General features: G+C 40.5%; 1 protein-coding gene across 3 annotated transcripts; it reads right to left on the bottom strand.

The window, feature by feature from the left end:
* Nucleotides 1–470: 470 nt before the first annotated feature.
* On the bottom strand, nt 471–19,406 carry ANKRD46 (ankyrin repeat domain 46). Of its 3 annotated transcripts, none has more exons than XM_062627292.1 (4): nt 19,284–19,406; nt 8,750–9,092; nt 6,973–7,131; nt 471–2,556 (listed from the first exon to the last, which is right to left on the bottom strand). In XM_062627292.1, exons 2-4 carry the CDS (start codon nt 9,058–9,060, stop codon nt 2,340–2,342), a joined length of 687 nt encoding a protein of 228 aa, XP_062483276.1. In that variant the 5' UTR covers nt 9,061–9,092; nt 19,284–19,406; the 3' UTR covers nt 471–2,339. The 3 variants fall into 3 exon arrangements, with proteins under 3 accessions (XP_062483276.1, XP_062483277.1, XP_062483278.1); XM_062627293.1 differs by having other exon boundaries at nt 19,280–19,332; XM_062627294.1 differs by lacking the exon at nt 19,284–19,406 and adding an exon at nt 19,062–19,166.
* Between the last annotated feature and the right edge of the window lie 473 nt (nt 19,407–19,879).

Below are 19,879 nucleotides of genomic sequence, written 5' to 3'. Positions count from 1 at the left end.
ATATGTTAATTTGGAACATCATACACACAATTTTTTCAAACCTTTTCAATGCACAGCTCTGAAGCTGCATAAGCAGCTGTTGCATACAGCATAAGCAAAGTACAGCAAAGTAGGAAAGGCTACTTGAGGCTCAAGCTTTGTTTTCTTGGTTATATTTTGCACCCCTTTATAGATAATCTTAAATCTCGAGGGACCTCTTTAGCGCATGTTCAGTACCTGATATCTTATGTAAGAGAGAGACAGGCCAGACAGCAACTTCAATTCAGTAACACCAGTGAAAATAAACCAGGCAAATCTAAAGAAACCATGCTCTAAAACCTCATTTATACTGACAGTGTGGCTGCCATTTGTCTGGGTGGGAACCTCCACACTTCTGAAAAGCTCATTAACAATGCACAACAACCAACCAAGCTCAGTAAGATGGGGTAGCATCATTACCATGCACTAATGTAATAACAAACAAAACCATATTTACTACATATATTTATTTGTGGCATTCACCCATACTAGAATACAGTTACAAATTATGGAGATAGTACACACTGAGAGACGACATGATTATCCAAGACACAGTGTATTATTAACAGAAATGTACTTACTGAGAGAAGGGAATGTGATTTAGATTTCTATGACTTTATAACTCTCTGTTCATGACCAGACATATAATAATTGAAATATTCAGAAGAGGAGCATGCACTGGGGCCTTTTTTTGTTTGGTTTGTTGTTTTCTTCCTCAGAGGCTTTCCTTCCTGCAGCACTGCAGCTGCTAGAAAAGTATCGTTTCATTAACCTTTGACTTAACAAATGAGATCAAGGATTATTCAGATGCAATTTAGAATGGAGCCCAGCTCAGTGAAGCCCGTGTCACACATCAAAACACAGACAACAACCCTCTTTACTCAAACCCATAAACAAGACAGAAAAATACATGCGGTAGCAGAACAGAGAGATGTCGGTTACTTCTGCCAATACTTAATCATTTAAAATTTCTTAACTGTTATATGTTATTTAGCAACAATTCAGGAGTGGCTAAGTCAAAAAACAACGATTCATTAGGTTTGCAGAATTCATTTTGGTTGGGATTTTCAAGGCAATAGCAAGCAAGAGAGTCAGCTGTCTGATCAGCATGGGAGGAGAGAATCTGCTCTTTGAAAGCCACCAACTTACTGCCTAGTACCTTTCTAGCTTTCATAAAAGAGTAACTGATTCATATCCCTAGGCTATTTACAAACAAAGGATGTCACAGCTAAGTACAGAATGGGTCAAGATTTCATTTAATTTCATACAATGTTCCTAAATAGTAACACTTAAAATCCTTTTATTCTGCATATTCAGAAAATAATCCATAAGCCTGTAAGTGTTGTCTGAAAACAACCGAAATGGAAAACAATTCTAGAAAGGAATCCTATGCAGTCGAGTCCTCTCCACAAACACAATACCAATACTAATTGTATGGTTCACTCTGTCCCTGTGGGCGGAATAAGAAGTTATCCTTCATGACATATTTCACAATGACCTTACAGAATTATTATATACAGAGCAGAACACCTAAATCACTTTTTAATCACCCTCACAAAGAAAGGCTTGCTTAGTAACATTGCAACAAAAAGGCAAAATTTTCAGCCTAAGGCTGAAACAACTTTACTTCCAAAGCACAAAAAACAGCTTTGTTCTACAAGATTTACTTCAGGCAGGTATTAACAACATTAAATCCATGTAGAGAAGAAACATTACATTAACCTAATAAATAAAGGAGTGATCTACTCATTAAAGACATAGAAAAACTCAAACTATTTCTCATTCTTTTCATAAGCTAGCAGATATGAAGCTATGGAGAGGCATTAAAAGAACACAAAGTTGCAGCTTATTACTGTCTATATATCAGTATGCATTATTATATTATCCAGATTTTTTGAGGAGGACTTACAAAAGAATATTTTTGTTTCAACCCGAGCACACACAAAAAAAATCCAACAATAGATTTACCTCTTCATAGGGAAAATAAATCAAATTTGGTTCTGTACTAGGATATAGTTCTCACGCCCAGGAATTTAGTATTTATTAGGAAAGGCCTTTTCCAATCATAATATTTTATCAACAGAGAGGATTATCTTCACATCTTATTTGCAAGTCAAGGTAAGTCAGAGGTAGCTTAGGAATGCTTTAGAATTTAGTGTTTTCCTTGAAATGAATGAATCCCTCTTTCAAAGGGGTTAATAATAAGTACAAAAGGCAAACAGTATCTACAGCTGCCACTGCCTGCACCAAGAGAATAATTCCAAGAAGCTCAAAATAACATTAGAACAGGGAAAACCATGGTGCACTTCTGCACATTTGCTTCAGTGCACCAGTTCAGGCTGGTTTTCTACAAAAGGAAGCACCCCACTAACATAGTACGCTATGCCAAGCGACAGAAGAGCAATGACAATGACGAGGAGCAGGACCCTCCAGAAGCCCAGGTCTTCCACAAACTCTTGCCACGTTGTCCGGAAACTGGAAAGAACTCCTTCACCTTGCTGTAGGTTTGGATTAAGGAGGGAATGGCTTTCCATCGCACTACAAAGGATTAAAGTTAAAAATACATCAGAGCAAAAGAATGTACCTTTAAGTATGACAGTAATCCTACTAAGAGCAACTGAAACATTCTAAATTAAAAACTACATCTAAACTACAGATTTATAGCATTGCCTCTGCTAAGTCAAGACAAAGCAGATCAGGAAAAGACTCCTAACTCTAAACTTACTTAGTTGAAAGGATGTTTTATTAACCTGTGTAAAAAGAATGCTATTTGTTTGTAGGCTTGCCACCTAGAAGACTTCAAAAGTCAGTTCTCATAATTACTACTAAATACAGCTTAGTAAACTTTAATGAAGCATAAGCTAAAACCTCAAGGGGCACAGCTCTTGCTAACAAATTATGATGTAAAAATAACCTCTGACTAATAAAATGGAAACTTTGACCAATATAATTTACGTTCTGAAATCTGTGGTGATCTTTACTACTCTTCTGAACCTCTTTGTTCCAGAGGCCTCTTCTCTAGCATAAAAACATCCCAGAAAACAATAAATTTGGGTAACAAGAAGTTCAGAAACTTTCTGATCTTCAAGACAAATTGGCATTGCTGTGTTTTCTATCCTATGGTGCTCAGCAACTGCTCTGATATTTAACATTCCACTACCAATCCATCAGGCCCTCTTAAATTGTGAGACTATAAATTAGGGACTGGAACTCTCACTTTTAAATGAGAAACAAATATAAAATCAGAATGAAGCTGTCATCTTGACAATGAATCTCCTTCAGGAAAACATAAGTTGTTTCAAATACTGCGTGGCTTCTTGTATCATTCTCCTTATTTTGCCGTTTCAACCAACTAGTCTGTAACAGGAAACTGTTGCTGTACGAAAAACCTCACATAGAATAGGGAAACTTTCTCATCACTTGATTTTACTTACATAAAATTTTAGCCATCTGCACAGTCCTGTTACTTCTCACGTAAGTGAAATTACACACACAGGTGTTTACAGGATCAGGCTTTGACAAGCACAGAAAAGAAGTGGTGAAACCAACTACGTACATGATGATGTCAACAGCAGAAGGCAAGCAGAGAAAACCCAGTTTTTTCTCCCCTTCTAATTGCTTTCAGTTACCACATTCCTATATATCTCTTATAGCAACAATAAAAGAAAACATTTCAGGGAGAAGTAATTTCCATGTCAAAACTAACTGCAGAAATGCCATTGTTCTTGGTGACAATAATAAATTGACAAATGATTGTTATCAGAAAAAGGTCTCACTTATAAATCTTTCTCCTAAGATTACACCATTGAAAAACTTCCCACTATTCATAAGGTATTTTTTCTTAGGAAGTACAGCCACTGAAGAATAATTAGCCTGAACTCCTGTAGCTTGCTTGAGTATTGCAGCATCATGAGCAGAAGATTTCAGGAACTGCCTATTAAATAGCTTGGCTTTTTTGGTTTTTAGATATTTACCCACTGTAAAGCTCTGTTTGCTTGCCCATAGCTGCAAGATTTAGTCATCTTCCTTGCTTATTATGGTTTCCCAAGCGAAACAAAGGGTTTAATAAGACAGCCATTGGTGTCGAACAGAAGTACATTCGTTAAGTACTAACTAGTTAATACATAACCACACAGAGGTTAAATAAAGGTGCAATGTAATTTAAGTGAAAAGATCACGCTTGCTCATTAAATAGAAAAGAGTACATAGAAAACACTTTTGCTATTTTATATCACAACCCAATTAAAATCAATCTCATTGCCCTGTCCTGCCACAGGCAGGGACATCTTCCACCAGAATAGGCTGCTCTAAGCCCCATCCAACACTGCAAGGGATGGGGCAGCCAGAGCTTCTCTGGGCATCCTGTGCCAGTGCCTCACCACCCTCATAGTGAAGAATTTTTTCCCTAATATCTGATCTAAATCTTCCCTATTTCAGTTTAAAGCCATCCCCCCTTGTCCTGTCCCTACATACCACTGTAAAAAGGCCCTCTCCAGATTTCTTGTTGGTCCCCTTTAGGTACTGGAAGGATGCTCTAAGGTCTCCCTGGAACCTTCTCTTCTCCATTTGTTCTTATTATGAATTACAGCTGCTTAAGATGGTAAAGGTAATGCAGCAGTGCATCCTACAGAAGAGGTTTGTGTCCCACAGCCCAGACAGATGTTCTCTTCTGTTTCCAACACAACGTAGAACTGACATTTGGATGCACCTGCGGGCACAGTCACAGGTCACACTGTGCTGTGTACATGGACAGACTGTCTGCGCTGGAAGATGGACAGAGCGAGCTCTGCCTCCAAAGGGCACAGTGCCACTCCTCACCGGGAGGAGTGCCAAGCAAGTGAAAATGAATTTGACTCGGGAACCTAGCTCTGGCCTCTGCTTCCAGAGCAGCAGCACTGCATGTAATAAGGAGCAGAAAACTTAAGCCAGAGACTGTTTTCAGAAAGAGCAACCATTATTTCTCCATAGGTTCATACATAATGTAAGAGAGTTGGTGCGCTGGGAGAGGACAGAAGACATTCATCTAAGCGTCTCTAAAATGTGAAAATAATACTAAGAGGGAGGAACGAAACTGCAGAGGTCTCAAAAGCCAACCGTTATGAAGACATTATTTATTTACAAAGCAAACAGCAGACAAGCTCACTTCTCTCGCTGCTGTAGGCATCTGTTATTTGTTATTTTAAAAATAATGTATTTCAGACATTTTAAACACGTTCACAAACATGCTGGGTAGTGCGCTGTTTATGTCTCTGTGCCTCTCCCCAAGGAGAGTTGCTGACTTCCTTGCCAAAGCAAACAATATAACATTTATGAAGGTCAAATAACAGAAAGGAAGCTATGTTCATTAAAGGGACACTATCGAATCAAAAACTGGAACTTAAATGAGGCTGAGCTGTTGGTCCATATGTTTAAACAAAACCAGCATAAACGCATTGCTGTGTGACAAGCAACCTTCATAGAAATGTAGTTAAGATAACATGCATGAATTCTTTTTATACCCGTGTCATTTTGAGAATAATATTAAATTTTCTATTTCAGGGCTTAAAACAGTCTCTCTGATGACTGAGGTCACTAATGGATAAGAATGAACTTCCAATCTGCTCACTGAGAGTATCTTAGATAACAACTCCAGCTACAGGGTTTAATTTTCATTTACGGTACCAGCTGTGTGCATTTTGACACAAACTGAACAACAATTATGTGACAAAACTCCCCGTCTTCTGTGACACACTGTTCCAGCAGTCACAGTTCATGCTCATTATTAGACAATAAAATAAATACATTATAAAAGCAAGTATTCCAAGCAACACTGATATTCTGTTTCCAATATCATTAAAAAAAACCCACAAACAAGCAAACAAAATACCCACAACAAAACAACCCCCCACAACACAACACAACACAACAAAACAGTACTGGAAAGATCTCTTGCATTATTAATCTGAGACCCATGTTCTGTCATGTTTACTGGCAATTCAGTGATCTCTTGCTGCAAGAGAATCAGCCTCCTTGGAAATGTGCAAGGCTTCTTGCCTCATCTAAATCCTACAAGAAGGCTGTCTTGGAAGCTCACGGTAAAAAACCACTCCCAATTTTCCATCAGAAAAGTATTTGTGGTTTATCTGTGTCTTTTTTCTCCTGTGCTATCATCATCTTTTGTCTTAAATAGTCACTTTATGTTGTCTAAAACCAGTATTTCTTGTCAGCAGCCACACACCTTAGCCTTCCCTCTGCCAGGCTACACAGACCTCTAGTTGCCTTCTTTCGCAAGGAGACGCACTGTTGCCTTGAGCACTGAAGTAACGCTTCTCCACGCTTCTTAAGGGATGAAACTTATTTCGACTGGGGCTAAAGAGCATTATAGACTGTAATACACAACATAGGTTACACTGCTTTTTACGACAGCACTGGCAGCTTTACACAGTGGACGTATGTCATTTTATGCTTTGTAGGACTTCACTGTGTTTTCAGGGTAGCATCAACTCCTAGAACTGACTTCACTACTTCCACATGAACTACATCAAGCCTATTCTCCTATACCACTTTCCAGTGACGAAATTCCATTTTACAGCATACCGCTTTAGGTAAATGAAGTTCCAGTTTGTGCTCCTGAACCACAATTTATCCCTACTAATTTCCCCCCCCTTGCCATCCCAGGCTTTTGTCTGTGCCATCCCAGTTTTCCTCTGGGTTGCCTGTATCTCACTTCTTAGTCCCACTAATTTGCTACTACTTTCTGTGCCAGTACAATTTATGCAAATTCTAAATAAGCACATTCCCAGAATCAGACCTTTACGAATTCATCTGTAACTTCCCTCTAACCCAACACATTACCTGAAATTGCCAGCAATCTTCCTGAAATCTTCAGTTCTCCTTTAACTATCAAGTCAATCACAGAAATGGAAAAGCCATTAATATTATTTCTCCTAGTAATTATTTTTGTTTTGTAAATACCTTTCGCTTTCTGCAGTTTGCATTGTTTCCAGCTTTGAGTGAGCTCCTCTGTTAAATCCTTTCACCTCTTGCTCCTCTAAAGATTCCAGCAGTCTAATCACATCTTTATTCACTCCCCTTCGTTTTGCAAGAACAAGTGGTGTTGCACCTTGGTGATTGCTAAAATGACCCCACAAAAGGAAATGAGAAGAAAAGAAACTTTTAATATAGAAATTTTGTAACAAGACAACTCGGTATAAAACATTACAATTAATTAAGTCCCCAGAACTATTTTCTGTCATACCAGACAGTAAGAAATTCCCATTTATACAAGTTACAACATAATTGACTATACAAGAAAACTGGTATGTTTAGGTTTGAAACTACACAACTCTTCTAAATACTATTGAAATTCCTAGTACTGTAACCTAATAGGAATCTCTGTGTGTTAGAACAAAAAAATAAGCAGTAGATTTATGGCAGTATTCAAATTTAAGCTTAATTTCAAGAAGAAATTGTGCAATCTGGTTCCTCATAGTTCCTTTTCCATGGGAGTATTAGGACATCAGGCAAAAATGAAATAAAATACAGATGGTCCCTCTGCTGTTATTAAAATCGTACCGGAGTAGAGCTGCCTTCAGACTAAGCATTTTCACCAGTTGTTTGAAATGAGGACAAAGAAAGCCAAAGCCACAGCCCTTAAAGAATCTGGTCTTTTGCCGAGTTGAAAACATTAATGAGGTACAGGTGAAAAAGCAACAGATTAAAAAACTGAGAGGTTTCAAAGTTACTACTGGTTTTGCACATGTTGTAAGTATGCAAAAGTGCCACAAAGAAAACAATTCCATTACTGCAATGAAATAGCTAGTTATTTTGCAGCTTGAGAGCTTACATCTGAGCCCTGGCATCTGACAGCTGCTGGAAGCCAGAAGGAAAGACTATACAATATTTAAAAGAAGAACTGAGTCACAGACTTTGAGGGAGGGGGAAAGCACTGAAAGGAAGCATTGTTACCAAAGGAGTATGGGAATGAACTGACACACACATACGCTGTATTTCCTTTGTCTCATACAGTGCAACAATTAAAACAATAGAACTGGAGTGGAGAAAATTCTTTTAGAGCAGTCAATGTGTTTTTTCCTTCGGTGCCAACCACCCACACCTGGCTGTCTGGCTAACCCAGGGCTGCAATGTCAGCGGTGAGGCAGGATTAGCTCCAACAGCCCCCACCAGCAGCTGCTCTGTTTATTTGCTTTGCCTGTTGCACAGACTAGCAGAAGTGGCCTCTTATTGTTTTCCTGCCTTCTTAATTTTGTGGGATTTTTAAAAGATATCTTAAAGTGGAATTGCACCACATACTACATTTCAGCAAGAAATTAATACGGAAGGCTCTGGCAAGAGAAGACTAATGTGTTACATATAGGGATGCTGGGGAGGGACTCTTCATTAGGGACTGTAGTGATAGGACAAGGGGTAACGGGTTAAAACTGAAACAGGGGAAGTTTAGATCAGATATAAGGAGGAAGTTCTTTCCTGTTAGGGTGGTGAGGCACTGGAATGGGTTGCCCAGGGTGGTTGTGAATGCTCCATCCCTGGCAGTGCTCAAGACCAGGTTGGACGAGGCCTTGGGTGATATGGTTTAGTGTGAGGTGTCCCTGCCTATGGCAGGGTGGTTGGAAATAGATGATCTTAAGGTCCTTTCCAACCCTAACTATTCTATGATTCTATGTACACATAAAACGTTAAACTTTAAAATAAGTTTAAAGTAAAAAAATAGAAATAAAATAAAGTGGCTTACCAAATATCAATTTTAAGTCCATTAGAAACCAGGAACTGGATGGTGTCCACATGCCCACACAGGTGAAGGGCTGTGTTACCCTGGTAGTCGGTGGCTAGTAAGTCAGCGCCAAATTTATGCAAGAGTTGACAGATGTCTACGTTTCCTCTGGCTGCAGCAAGGTGAAGGCCAGTTCGGCCTCGGCTGTCACGAATATTGGGGTCGAAACCACTCTCTAGCAGTCGTCTGGAATAGTTAAAATCTCCATCGATGCAAGCTTGCAGCAGTGGCACATTTGTCTGGGAAGAGTCGTTTACAAACACGTAGGACATCGTTCCGATTCTCTTTGGAGCAGGTGACTAACCTGCAAATAAAGTGGGAAGAAATTATGGTGAAGCTAGGCAAATAAACACGATTTGGTAGTCCTCAGCCTTCCCAAGCAAAAATGCAAACTAGCTCATAAACCAACTCTGAAATCTTCATATTGTACATACTAACTTTGTGTGCTGCATTCCCTGTCGGTAATATGGAAAGAGCCCCTTTCAGTCTACACCTCTGGAAACAGCAGCAAAGCTTTACTATTACAGAAAATGATAAGATCAATGTCACAAATGCAAGACAAGCCATTAGCTTTCAACCAGTAAAAGATCACATGTAGTGGTATTGGTACTAAAGGGCAAAACACTGGAGATCAGAACTGAAAGGAAGAGCCATGTTTCATAAACTAGGAAACCGTATACAATCCAGTCAACAGTGATGCTAACTACAGTTTTTACTAGCGATAAGCAAAGCTCCAGCATGATTTCTACCATTTGAATCTGAACTTGATGTACAAAGTACAGTCAGTTGCTGAAAATGCGTGATTACTATAAATACTAAGTCCTTCATTCTGCAAGAAACGTATTTTTCAATACTCTTTGCAGAACATTATTTTTATAGTGCCACAGATATACAGACTACTGAAAAGCAAGAATAGCAACACTGACCATAGAAAACTGAAACTACCCACCTGAAAGTGGAAACTGGAAGTGGGTACAAGAAGGACAATGGTAAAATCAAGTACAGAGCTACTGTGGGTTCAACTAGAACCTCTATATAAGGAAACACAAACGTAGTTTCTCTGACTTACTATTAAAAAAAGGATTAAGTCCTTTTCTGTATCAGGCCCTAAAAGAGGAAGATGAATGTTTCACCATGGATTTCTTGATAGAGAGTATTTAATGAACAGTGATTTAAGTTTTGCAGAACAGTATTTTAAAAATGAGTCAAATTATGAGGTTATGATGACAGTGTGCTTATGGGACACAAGAAAAAGTGATTTTACAAGATAAACTTTGAATGGAAACTGAACTGAAACTTCACTTGAAACAGTGTATTTCACTTGCCCTGGGGTTTGTATTTTGGGCTCATGATGTACCAGTGTTCTGAATAGCCCTTGTTAAGTCTGCTATATGCAGATTTACATTTTCTCATCTATATAAGGTATCCTTCCACACCAGTGCACTCATTCGGCCAGGAGAACGGAAACATGGCCTATAGCCAAAGAATTAGATTTAAAACCTCTCCTTTTTTCGAGAGTTTATAACGTCTGTATTCTACAGCTCTTCCCCCATGTTTTAGATCAAATTCCAGATCAAAGTACCTACAAAAGTAATTTCAAAATGTTTACACTCTGGTCTGATTAACAGCTGCAGCATCTGGGGCTGTTGAGGTTAGTAAATCATATTTAAACTTCATTATTGTATTTCCTATCTGGACAAATTCTGCTACATGTGTCAACACTGTCTAGATTCCCAGCGCAGGAATGCACAACTGTTTTTTTTTATTCTTGGATGCAGAAGAGATGGGAATAACTTCTACATCCTGGTATCTGTATGAGGAATGATCTTAAGCAGAGTACATTCGCCTAGGCTGCAAGCATGTTTTTAAGCACGTGACGGTGTATCACGGGCTCAGGCACCCTTTTCCACAGTCATTTCCAATAGCAAAAGCCAGTTCACTGACGCACCATGAAACACTTCACGCAAGACTGGTGTCATTTAGGGCACTAACAGCTTTCTTATTACTCTACCCAAGAAGAAAGCAAAATGTACTTACTCATATTTCTGATGAATATGTTACAAAACCCCTCAGTGTAGTAAAGCTGGAATTCCCAGCTGACAGCAATTTCAATTTTCTTGCCTACTGCCCACCCAAGTCATAAATGATAAAAGAATTTCCCTTCAACTCTGTTAGTCTCTTTGCTGAGAAAAACATTGGGCATAGCTTCTGTACAATGCGATTGTGACCTTTACATTCTGAACTAAATCTTCCTTAAAGCCAGGTCATAAATCATTTAAAAACCTCTGATTATTAGCCATAGTAACAGCATATCAAGAGTGCAAAACCCTACCTGTACTTGATAAAACAATGGAGGTTCACTTGTAAAGTAATATTTGAGTGTTTAGACCTGTTTTATACAACACGGCCTAACATAACACAACAGCAGAATATTATGCTGGAAGAAATGCATGCTATTTGAGAAACATTATAGCACACTCTGTTAAACGTAAGCTAATGTTTACACTTTCATACCAGATGTGTATATCTACTAAACCCTTACAGAATTCCCTGTCACTTCACATATAAATCTGATGAAACATTAGCTAATAATACCAGAAAAAAAGCTGTCACTGCCTTATCTTCTCAGGAAAGGAAGCACAAAGATTAGCAGCTATCAGAAAGTGTGGCTGGAAGTCATTCTGATTCAGAATTTATTATCACCAGAATCTTTCAGAATGGATCACTGAAGTGTAGAAGGCTAAAGTGAAACCTTAGTGTTTCACATAAAGAAAGACAAAATCCCAACAAATCCTTCTTCCCAAGGCAAAAAATCTGGACCATCTGGTTTGATTTTTCTTTGTGATTAAAAAGATTTTTTCCTACAAACACAATTCTATTTCACATATGGCTACCTAACCAATGCCAGATACAAGCTGCATACAAAGCTGAGCTATACACCATCTTTAAAATGCCAGGCTCCAAATGATATTCTTTCCCCAAATTTAACCCAATTTAGCAGTATTTCTTGTCTAGCAAAACTCAGAACAAATACAATAGCCAACTTAATTAGACATTTTTGAATAAGCAAACTGTGGTTACATTTCTGACCACAGTATGTATCAAAAAGCTTATTGCTGTAATGAATATCTAATGCAATGGATTTAGAAACAAAATTCCAAAGCACTGGCCATTCTCTTCAAATTGCTTCCGAAAGATGAATTGGATAACAACTCTGAACCTGCCTAGGAGCTGGTACATCTACGTTAAGCACTGATGGCACAGGCATATATTAGGACAAACAGACTTGCATTAGGAACAAGACATGAAAGCATTGCAAACTGAGCGTTCTTAATATCTCTATGTATTCCTGCTACGACTGGAGTTAATTATATCTGATTTGGTTCAGTAAATGACTGCTTCTAAAAATGGATCAGTGCCTAATTAAAATACATATTTTAAATGATAGGGTTTTAAAAAAAAGAAAAAATGTTTTGATGTTAATAACTTGGTCCTTTGATAGAAAATTAGTTTTTGTGAAAAAAAAAGTAAATCAAAGACGCCCTCCCAACCAAAAATGATTGCCATTAGAAAGGCATAATATTAGAATACATTTTCCCTAAATTTATACAACTTGGATACGGCCTCGACACAGCGTTCTGTTATTAACAGAACTTCAGAAATTATGCTGTAAGCATGGGCGCTAGTAGAGGATAAGAAAATTTAACTGAATGTTCTGCTTTCAGAAGGAATGCTTATATTGAGTGATTCTGTGCGAATTATTTACTTATCTGTATTAGAAGCCAGTTGTCTCTTACGAGTACTGTGTACAACAGTAACTCAGGGTCACACATTGATCTGTTGTACAACACATTCACACCTGCAGAAGTCAGGAGTGATCTTGAGTAACTCAAACCATAGAGGCTAGATACAAGTTCTGTCACTTCTTAAAGTAGTCCTAAATTTGCGCTAACCATGGACAGTTTTATTTTGCAGTAAATGTATGCTGTTGCCTCTGCCTTCTCATTTTAAGTTACCAAATAGCTCTGGAAAAAGGAGAGAACAGCTAGATTGTGAGACAGAATCACTAATGGGACCCATCTCTCCACTGCAAAAATGTGAATGAACTCGACAAGTTGTAATTTATGAGCCAGTCACTGCTACATGGGATATCCAGTTCTGCAAAACTTCGATGTTTCCAGGAACATTCAGACAAACTGAAGTAATTGTCCCTGTTTTAAAACAATACATCAGGACAAGGGAACAATACCAGATTGCTCAGTACTTGACACTTCCTCAATATAAGCACACACTTCAACATCTAGAACTGGCGCATCAGTAAGACTACAAAAGAAACTGCCTCCTCCAAGAAATGGAAACTAAAAGTCAAGAAAGAGTGCATTTTGAGAGTACTTCAGTGGCAGTGGCTTGCGAAGCTCTTCCTCTTCAGTCTTTAAATGAATGAAAAACATTCTAGTCCTTTGCTTAAACTGAAAGCTCATGATCTCTGAAGACAATGTTTCCTGGTCAAATGGGATTGTTCCCTTAAAACCACTATGTGAACATAAGCTCTATTTGCATATACAAGATTAATTTTTTAAGTAGGCTTAACTTAATCATTTAAAACAAACAAACAAACCCCACCACATTAAGCTGTGCTTCCTCTGAACATCAACCAATTGTTGAAATATAAACCCAACAATATTATTCTCTTCTTTCTAGGTAGGCTGAGGGAGAAATTCCTTGCACACATTTTCATGCATACATGTATTTATGTGCAAGTCACTGAGAAGTCATTTAACTGAGTCAATGTTATGTTGAGCAAAATATCTTATGATCAATTATAATTTCTGTTTAGGAAAGAGCCCCTTTATCTACATGAAGCTTCACTGAGAGCTCTGTATCTTCCATTAAAAACCTGTATCTTATGAATTCAACAGGAACAGAGTTTTACTGCTTCACTAATAAGGATTTGCTGCTAAAAGCAGCATCTCAGATTCAGTACAGCACAATGTCAGCTACACAGAGCTATATTTTGCAGCATTTTAGTTATTTTTCCAACGGTTCCTGGATTCAATGTAACAGCAGGTTCATAAGACCTACCTCTCCCTTCTCATCCCTAGCCAGACACATGGGTGGCAATACAAGAACATTATTTATACCATTTGTTTTCAGTCATTCCCTTCTGCAGACATGAGCCATACAGGTATACTCTCCTGATGTCAGGACCATCCTGTGAGCAGAAACTCTGGTGTACTGCACATACCTAGTGCTTTCCATGTACAGGCTACAAAGTGCTTTACGAAAAAATCAGAATAACTATTGCTGCTCGTCTATGGATCAGCAGACAGTGGCATTGAGAAACAGGAAGCTTTGCTCATCAATGTAGAGTATGCCAACATTACAAGATAAAAAATGAACAAGATCTCAAATACCATTCCAGGGTTGCAGAATACTTCCCCAGATAATATAGTACATGCATTGTGTATTTATGTATACAGACTAAGGGAACAATAGGAAAGAGATCATTCTTTTAAAGCACCTTTATTGACAAGCAGATTCACAAACATTTTATCCTTACTACATTTAAATGGCAAATCAATTGCATCACGTTTCAGTGCAGTTAACTTCTATCAAATATACATTTAGGCATTTTTGAACCTTGCTCATTTTTCATCTTCCACAAAGGAACTATTTAGGAAGAAAGGCAATTTATAGTTTTCTTCAAATCAGCTGTAAATTCAATACCCCACAGCTAGGTCAGATAAGTCAGTACATAACTGCAGTACTTCCCTGATCACTGTGGTCAGTTTGCACACATCTGCTTTTATAGGAAGTTACCGAATCACTTAAATCGGTCATATTTACCAACCTTTTCACAGACCTTTATTCAAATTCCTTCTTTGTCTCTGCTGGGAACAGGTAGGGTGCTAGTATACGCTAATGAAGAAATCATCAAAGGTCACTGCATATTGTTTGGCGGTTGGTTTATCTGTTTGTTTTAACAGACCAGAGAGAATTCGTCCCACTCCTAATGAAGTGTCTGCATTTAAACTTGCTGCAGAGCTCGAAGCAGCCCTCGGCAAGAGAAGGCAGCGGCCAGCGAGGAGCAGCGAGGGATGCAGGCAGGGGAACACTGCCGCCACGCGGGGTGACAGCTAACCGCGGCCCGGAACCCACTCACACACCCCCCGCACTGTTGTGTTTTCCTGAGAAGGAAGCGGTGGGAGGCCTGAAAGAAGATTTTATAAAGCCTGATGAAAAAGACTTCTGGAATCCAAACTGCTATTCCCCTGTGGTACAAAGAGCAACCTCCTTTAAGCTCTGCTGCTGTATTTGTGAAATGAGGACTGTGGTTATGTGGCTTGAGCTCTGAAGACAAAGGTATTTCCTTTAAAAACATATGCATTTATGCCAGTTTCTTTAAAAAAAAACATGAAACCTAAACCCAAAACACCTCCCAAAATATCAGACCCTTCCTAGACAAACAGTAACTCTGAGATGACAAGTTTACTAAAATGGGAAAAACTCAGTGTCCAGCAGGAATCAGCAGAAGTCAGAGCTTAGTCAGCTTTATTCCAGCAAAAAAGTAAACTAACAGCCAAGAGCCTGTCACTAAACCACTTATTACTGTACAGTCCATATTTTCTTACTTTATTTCTTATAATATATATAATACCTTATGTCATCTTTGTCATACATAACCTTCATGACATGACCTTAGTAACATATGCAACACTAAATCCAACAGCTCGTGAACAAAAGCAGGTCATTTTAGAAAGCAGATGTTGCCTAAATTTATAAGTCATTTATATAGAACTGTATCTTTGACTTTACCTTTAAAATATTACTCTGCTTGTTCATTAGTTTGTTATTTCACATTAATCATTAAACCAGTTTATCAAACCCAAATAGTTAATTACTACTTGCCAATATTCTAAATCTCTATCAATACAGCATGACTTTAAATATTTAATTGGATCATGTTGGTTCACGTTACATGACATGATAAGTAAGATGATATGGTAACACTATCAAGGTCATATTTCTAATTCATATATATTGATGATATTTTTCATAAACAGTTATTTTACCATGCTTAGGCTCAAAATATTTTTCCATGTAGGCAAACCTGTAGTAGTACTGTCTGCCAACACTATGTCTTAATGAACTGAAGGGGGTAAATCAGCAGTCTACAGGTTCCAGGGACAACTGGCATGTCCAAGGAGAATCAGGGAGGCCATCCTTAAGCTCCTGATGTGCACAAAGGCTGGAATTGACTAAAAATATAATGGAAAATTACTGGAAAGATGTGAAATAGATTTGGAATTGTAACTATGGCACCTGAGAGTGAAGCAGCTCAACTAATGTTTACCAATTTCAGCAAAGGATCCTGCTGAGCCTAGAAACAGAAAACATCACTTGCACAGGGAAAACTTCCACCTTCAAATAACTTTGTAAATGCTAGTAACTTACGTGAAAAAGACTATATTCAACACGAAAGCTGCTGCCCAGACACTGAACAGCAACAGCCACGTTTCTTTAAAGAGGTTTGGCAGGTGGTACTCAGTTCTATTTGAGAAAGGGTGGAAAAAACCCACACAGAAGAAAGTCCATGTTGACTGTCACTCCCGTAAATAAGAAGCTCACGTAAAAGCAGCCACAGGAGATCACAGCAAAGGTCCATTTAAGCCTAGCATTATTTTTCAAATGGTGGCTAAAAGCAAAGACCAGGGGGAAGAAAAAAAAAAAAAAAAGAAGAAAAAAGAATAGGGCAAGTGTTTGCATTTTCCATTCAAATCCTTTCTCATCTGAATGGGGTTCCTGTATATTTAGCACCCCTCAGTGCCCACCCTGTGCACCTCCCCACTCTCCTCTTCAACACATGTAATATCCACAACATACTCTGGTAAGTTCTCCATCTCAATTCTCTGTGAAGAACTACATCTTTTGATCTTGCTGAATCAAAGCCTCATTAGCTTCACCTGTGGACCAGATCTCCTGCTGGAAGAATGGGCAGTTGACCCCTGCTTGTTCTTTCCCTGCCACTCATGACTCTACAGGCCTCATCATATCCTCCTCAGAAATCAGGATGAATTTTACAGTTTCAGCTTTTTTGGCCATTCTCTATATTTAAGGGGGTCTGTGTCTTTGACCATTCTTGCTTTGCTTCTCCTAATCTCGCTATTTTTTACTATATGCTTTCTGAGCTGGAAGATGGAGTGGGGGAACCACACAGGGCGTTTGAGGTTAACCATGGATTAACACAGTGGCACAACAAGATTCTCTGGTTTGTTCTTTATGTGTTTCCCAATAATACTCACTATCTGATTTGCCTTTTTGACTGCTGCTGATTATTGTGGTTACATTTTCATGGAACCATACAATGTAACTACAAAATACTGCTCATTACTGTGAGACCAGTATTTCATATGGGAAGTTAGGATTCTTTTTATGCTATCTGAATCACTCTCCCTATACTAAATTCATGTGCCATTACATTTAGTAATCAATTACTCAGACTTACAGGGTCCTTCTGCAGCTCTTCATAGCAAATCTTATCTTTGCTACCCGTTATCAGCCAACACTAGCACCTTGTTGCTCACTGCCTTTTCTAGGCTGTTCATGGAAATTCTAACAGTTCAGAACCCAGAACTAAACCCTGCAGAACTAAAATTCTCCCACTGAAAAGACTGATCACAAGCTCACAGAAACTGCTGTCCTGGATGAGATTGATCAAGCTTGCCTAGCACTCTGCTTTCAGCAATCAGAGATCCGTCTTTGGGAGAGCACATGAGGCTGGCTGCAAACTGCAGCCTATTCCCCAAACACACCCCAGCAGCCACCTCCAACTCGTCCTTTTAGCAGCCCCTCAACAGACTTCCTGTCAGCTTTTCTAATCCCTTGCTGAACCTGCCCACACTGCCTCCACAACTCCCCATCACACCCACTGAAGTCCTTGCCTATAGCCACCTTAAACTGCCCTGCCAGCCGCCCCAGCAAGCAACCCCCATCCCAGCGCTGCAAGACTGGATGAAATAACTTTCGTTTTATCCACTGCCTTCATTTCGTAAGTCTTGGTCATGCCCCAGCCGTCTCCTCTCTAATGTGAACAATCCTGGCTTTCCAGTCCTTTGGCCCTTTCAGTTGTCCTCCTATAACCTGCTGTATCCTTCAGATGCAGAGATCAGAAACACACAACTTCCCCAGATGTGGGTACACCAAGTTGGAGCAGCAAAATGGTGCCCTCTGTCGTCTTCACTTAGGTGACAGCAGAATCTCAGTAAACGCCACGACTGAAATTTGCTGGACAAGGCTCATGCACTCAAAGACAGGCCTATCAGCCTGTCTGTCATCTGTACTACAGAAAGCTGAATGGATCAGGGATCATGTATCACTGTACACGTATAAAGCAATGCCTCCTGAAATATTCCATGTGCTTATACGTACACCCTGTGACTACCTAAAACATATTTTGGGTTTGTGTTGCTTTCAAAGGGTAAGAACTTCATCTATAAACTGTGTGCTTACCATGCAAACCCATGCTCTTTAAACTGTTATTGTTCTATATTTCAAACTCCAGCCCTCAGGATCACTGAATTCTCTTTGTCTAGTACCCTCTTCTGTATTGCCAATGCCTCCCAACCCTTCATCACTACCAAATTAAACCACTGAAGTTTTAATTGCTACATTATGATCTTTATTTAAATTTTCATAAGATTGGTCTCAAGATAGATCTTCAAAGAACTAATTTTATTCTCACACTTGATGGAGTTTCTTTTCAATACTGCTCACCAGTTTGTCTCAAGTTATTTTCCCATCCTCTTTACAACTCGGGTATAATCCTTATTTTTTCAGCACAATACTAAGACCCTTTGCAGCAGCTGATCAAAAACTTTAGTGTTGTCTAAGGAAAAAAGTAACTACTCCATTTCCCTTAAAGACAGCAATTACTTTATCAAAGACAGCTTTGAGGACAGGTTGAAAAGCAAAACCACGCATTGCCTTTTAGTCTCTTTTATCGCCTGTTACCCCCCCAGCAATACGCTCAAACAGGCCGCAGGCCTGCACGCTCACTAACGCCCTGTCAGGACGCAGCCCCTGTCCTGCCGCCGTCCCCCTCCCGCGGCCGCAGCTCCCGCAGCGCTCGCCGCTCTCAAAACCCACCAGCGCGGCACCGACACCGCTCCCCAGCAGGTCTCGGCCCAGTGTCTCTCCTGCCGCCGCTCGCCGTGCTTGTCACGGCCGGGCCCTCTCCGCGCTCCCCCGGCCGAGCCGCCGCCGCCGCCCTCACCGGCGGCCTGGGGCAGGGATGCGGCCCGCTCCCCGCCGCCGCTCCGGCCACAGCGCTGCCGCCTCGGGGCGGCCGGTGCCGCTGCTCTTTACCCCCACTCCGCGGCGCGCAGTGCTCGGCAAGGCCCGGGCACGGCGCCCACCCCTCCCCTCCGCTCCCGGACAGACCGACCCACCCCGGCGCTCCCCGCGGGCCGGCAGACGGATCCCCCGCCGTACCTACCCCTCGGCGGCGGCTCGGCGCGGGTCAGCCGAGCCAACAGGGAAGGAGAAGCGCGGTGGAGACCGCGCGCGCCCCCTGCTGGGCGGAGGTCGCTCCAAGCTCCCGCTACGTGCGGCTCGGAGAGGAGCGGACACACGGCGGCTCGCAGCGCTGCCGCCGCCCCGGAGCCGCGGTGGGGAGGCACCGCCTTCCCCGGCCCCGAGAGGAGGGTGCGGTTACAGCTGCTGCTGTGCTCTGAGTCGCTTACCCGGCCGCATCGGGAAATAAACCCTGCAGCGGGAGCGAGGGCTGCAACGGGACCCTCGACCCCTCCCCTGGGACGTCCTTGGCACAGTAGGAAACGAAGAGTGAGAGACAGAAAATGACGGGAGAGGGGCAACAGCCCGAATGGAACGAACCGAGGGGCTGGGGGATAGAAGAACAAAATTAACAAAAATGGAGTAGTTGACTGTTTTTGTTAAAGGAAACGTCACGAAGTTGTTTTAACTACTCCTTGGGGGAAACTGTGTTTTTTATACCGCTGCGTGTGCTACTGCATAGCTGAAAACGCAGGCAAGGGTATAGCTCCTCTGCCCTTGGAGCGTGTCCAGCATCAA

This window comes from Pezoporus occidentalis, unplaced genomic scaffold (assembly GCF_034315485.1).
Source record: "Pezoporus occidentalis ecotype Australia unplaced genomic scaffold, CSIRO_AGI_Poc_V1 ctg3, whole genome shotgun sequence".
Lineage (NCBI taxonomy): Eukaryota > Metazoa > Chordata > Aves > Psittaciformes > Psittacidae > Pezoporus > Pezoporus occidentalis.
Note: the sequence above shows the minus strand (reverse complement) of the source record. Positions and strands in the feature narration are given on the sequence as shown.

Excerpts from the sequence above, each read along its gene's own strand:
- ANKRD46 (XM_062627292.1), bottom strand. The coding sequence starts at position 9,060 with ATGTCCTACGTGTTTGTAAACGACTCTTCCCAGACAAATGTGCCACTG. Across the intron at positions 7,132-8,749 it reads GGACTTAAAATTGATATTTG|CAATCACCAAGGTGCAACAC; the intron begins GTAAGCCACTTT and ends GGGTCATTTTAG. Across the intron at positions 2,557-6,972 it reads CAAACTGCAGAAAGCGAAAG|TGCGATGGAAAGCCATTCCC; the intron begins GTATTTACAAAA and ends AATCCTTTGTAG.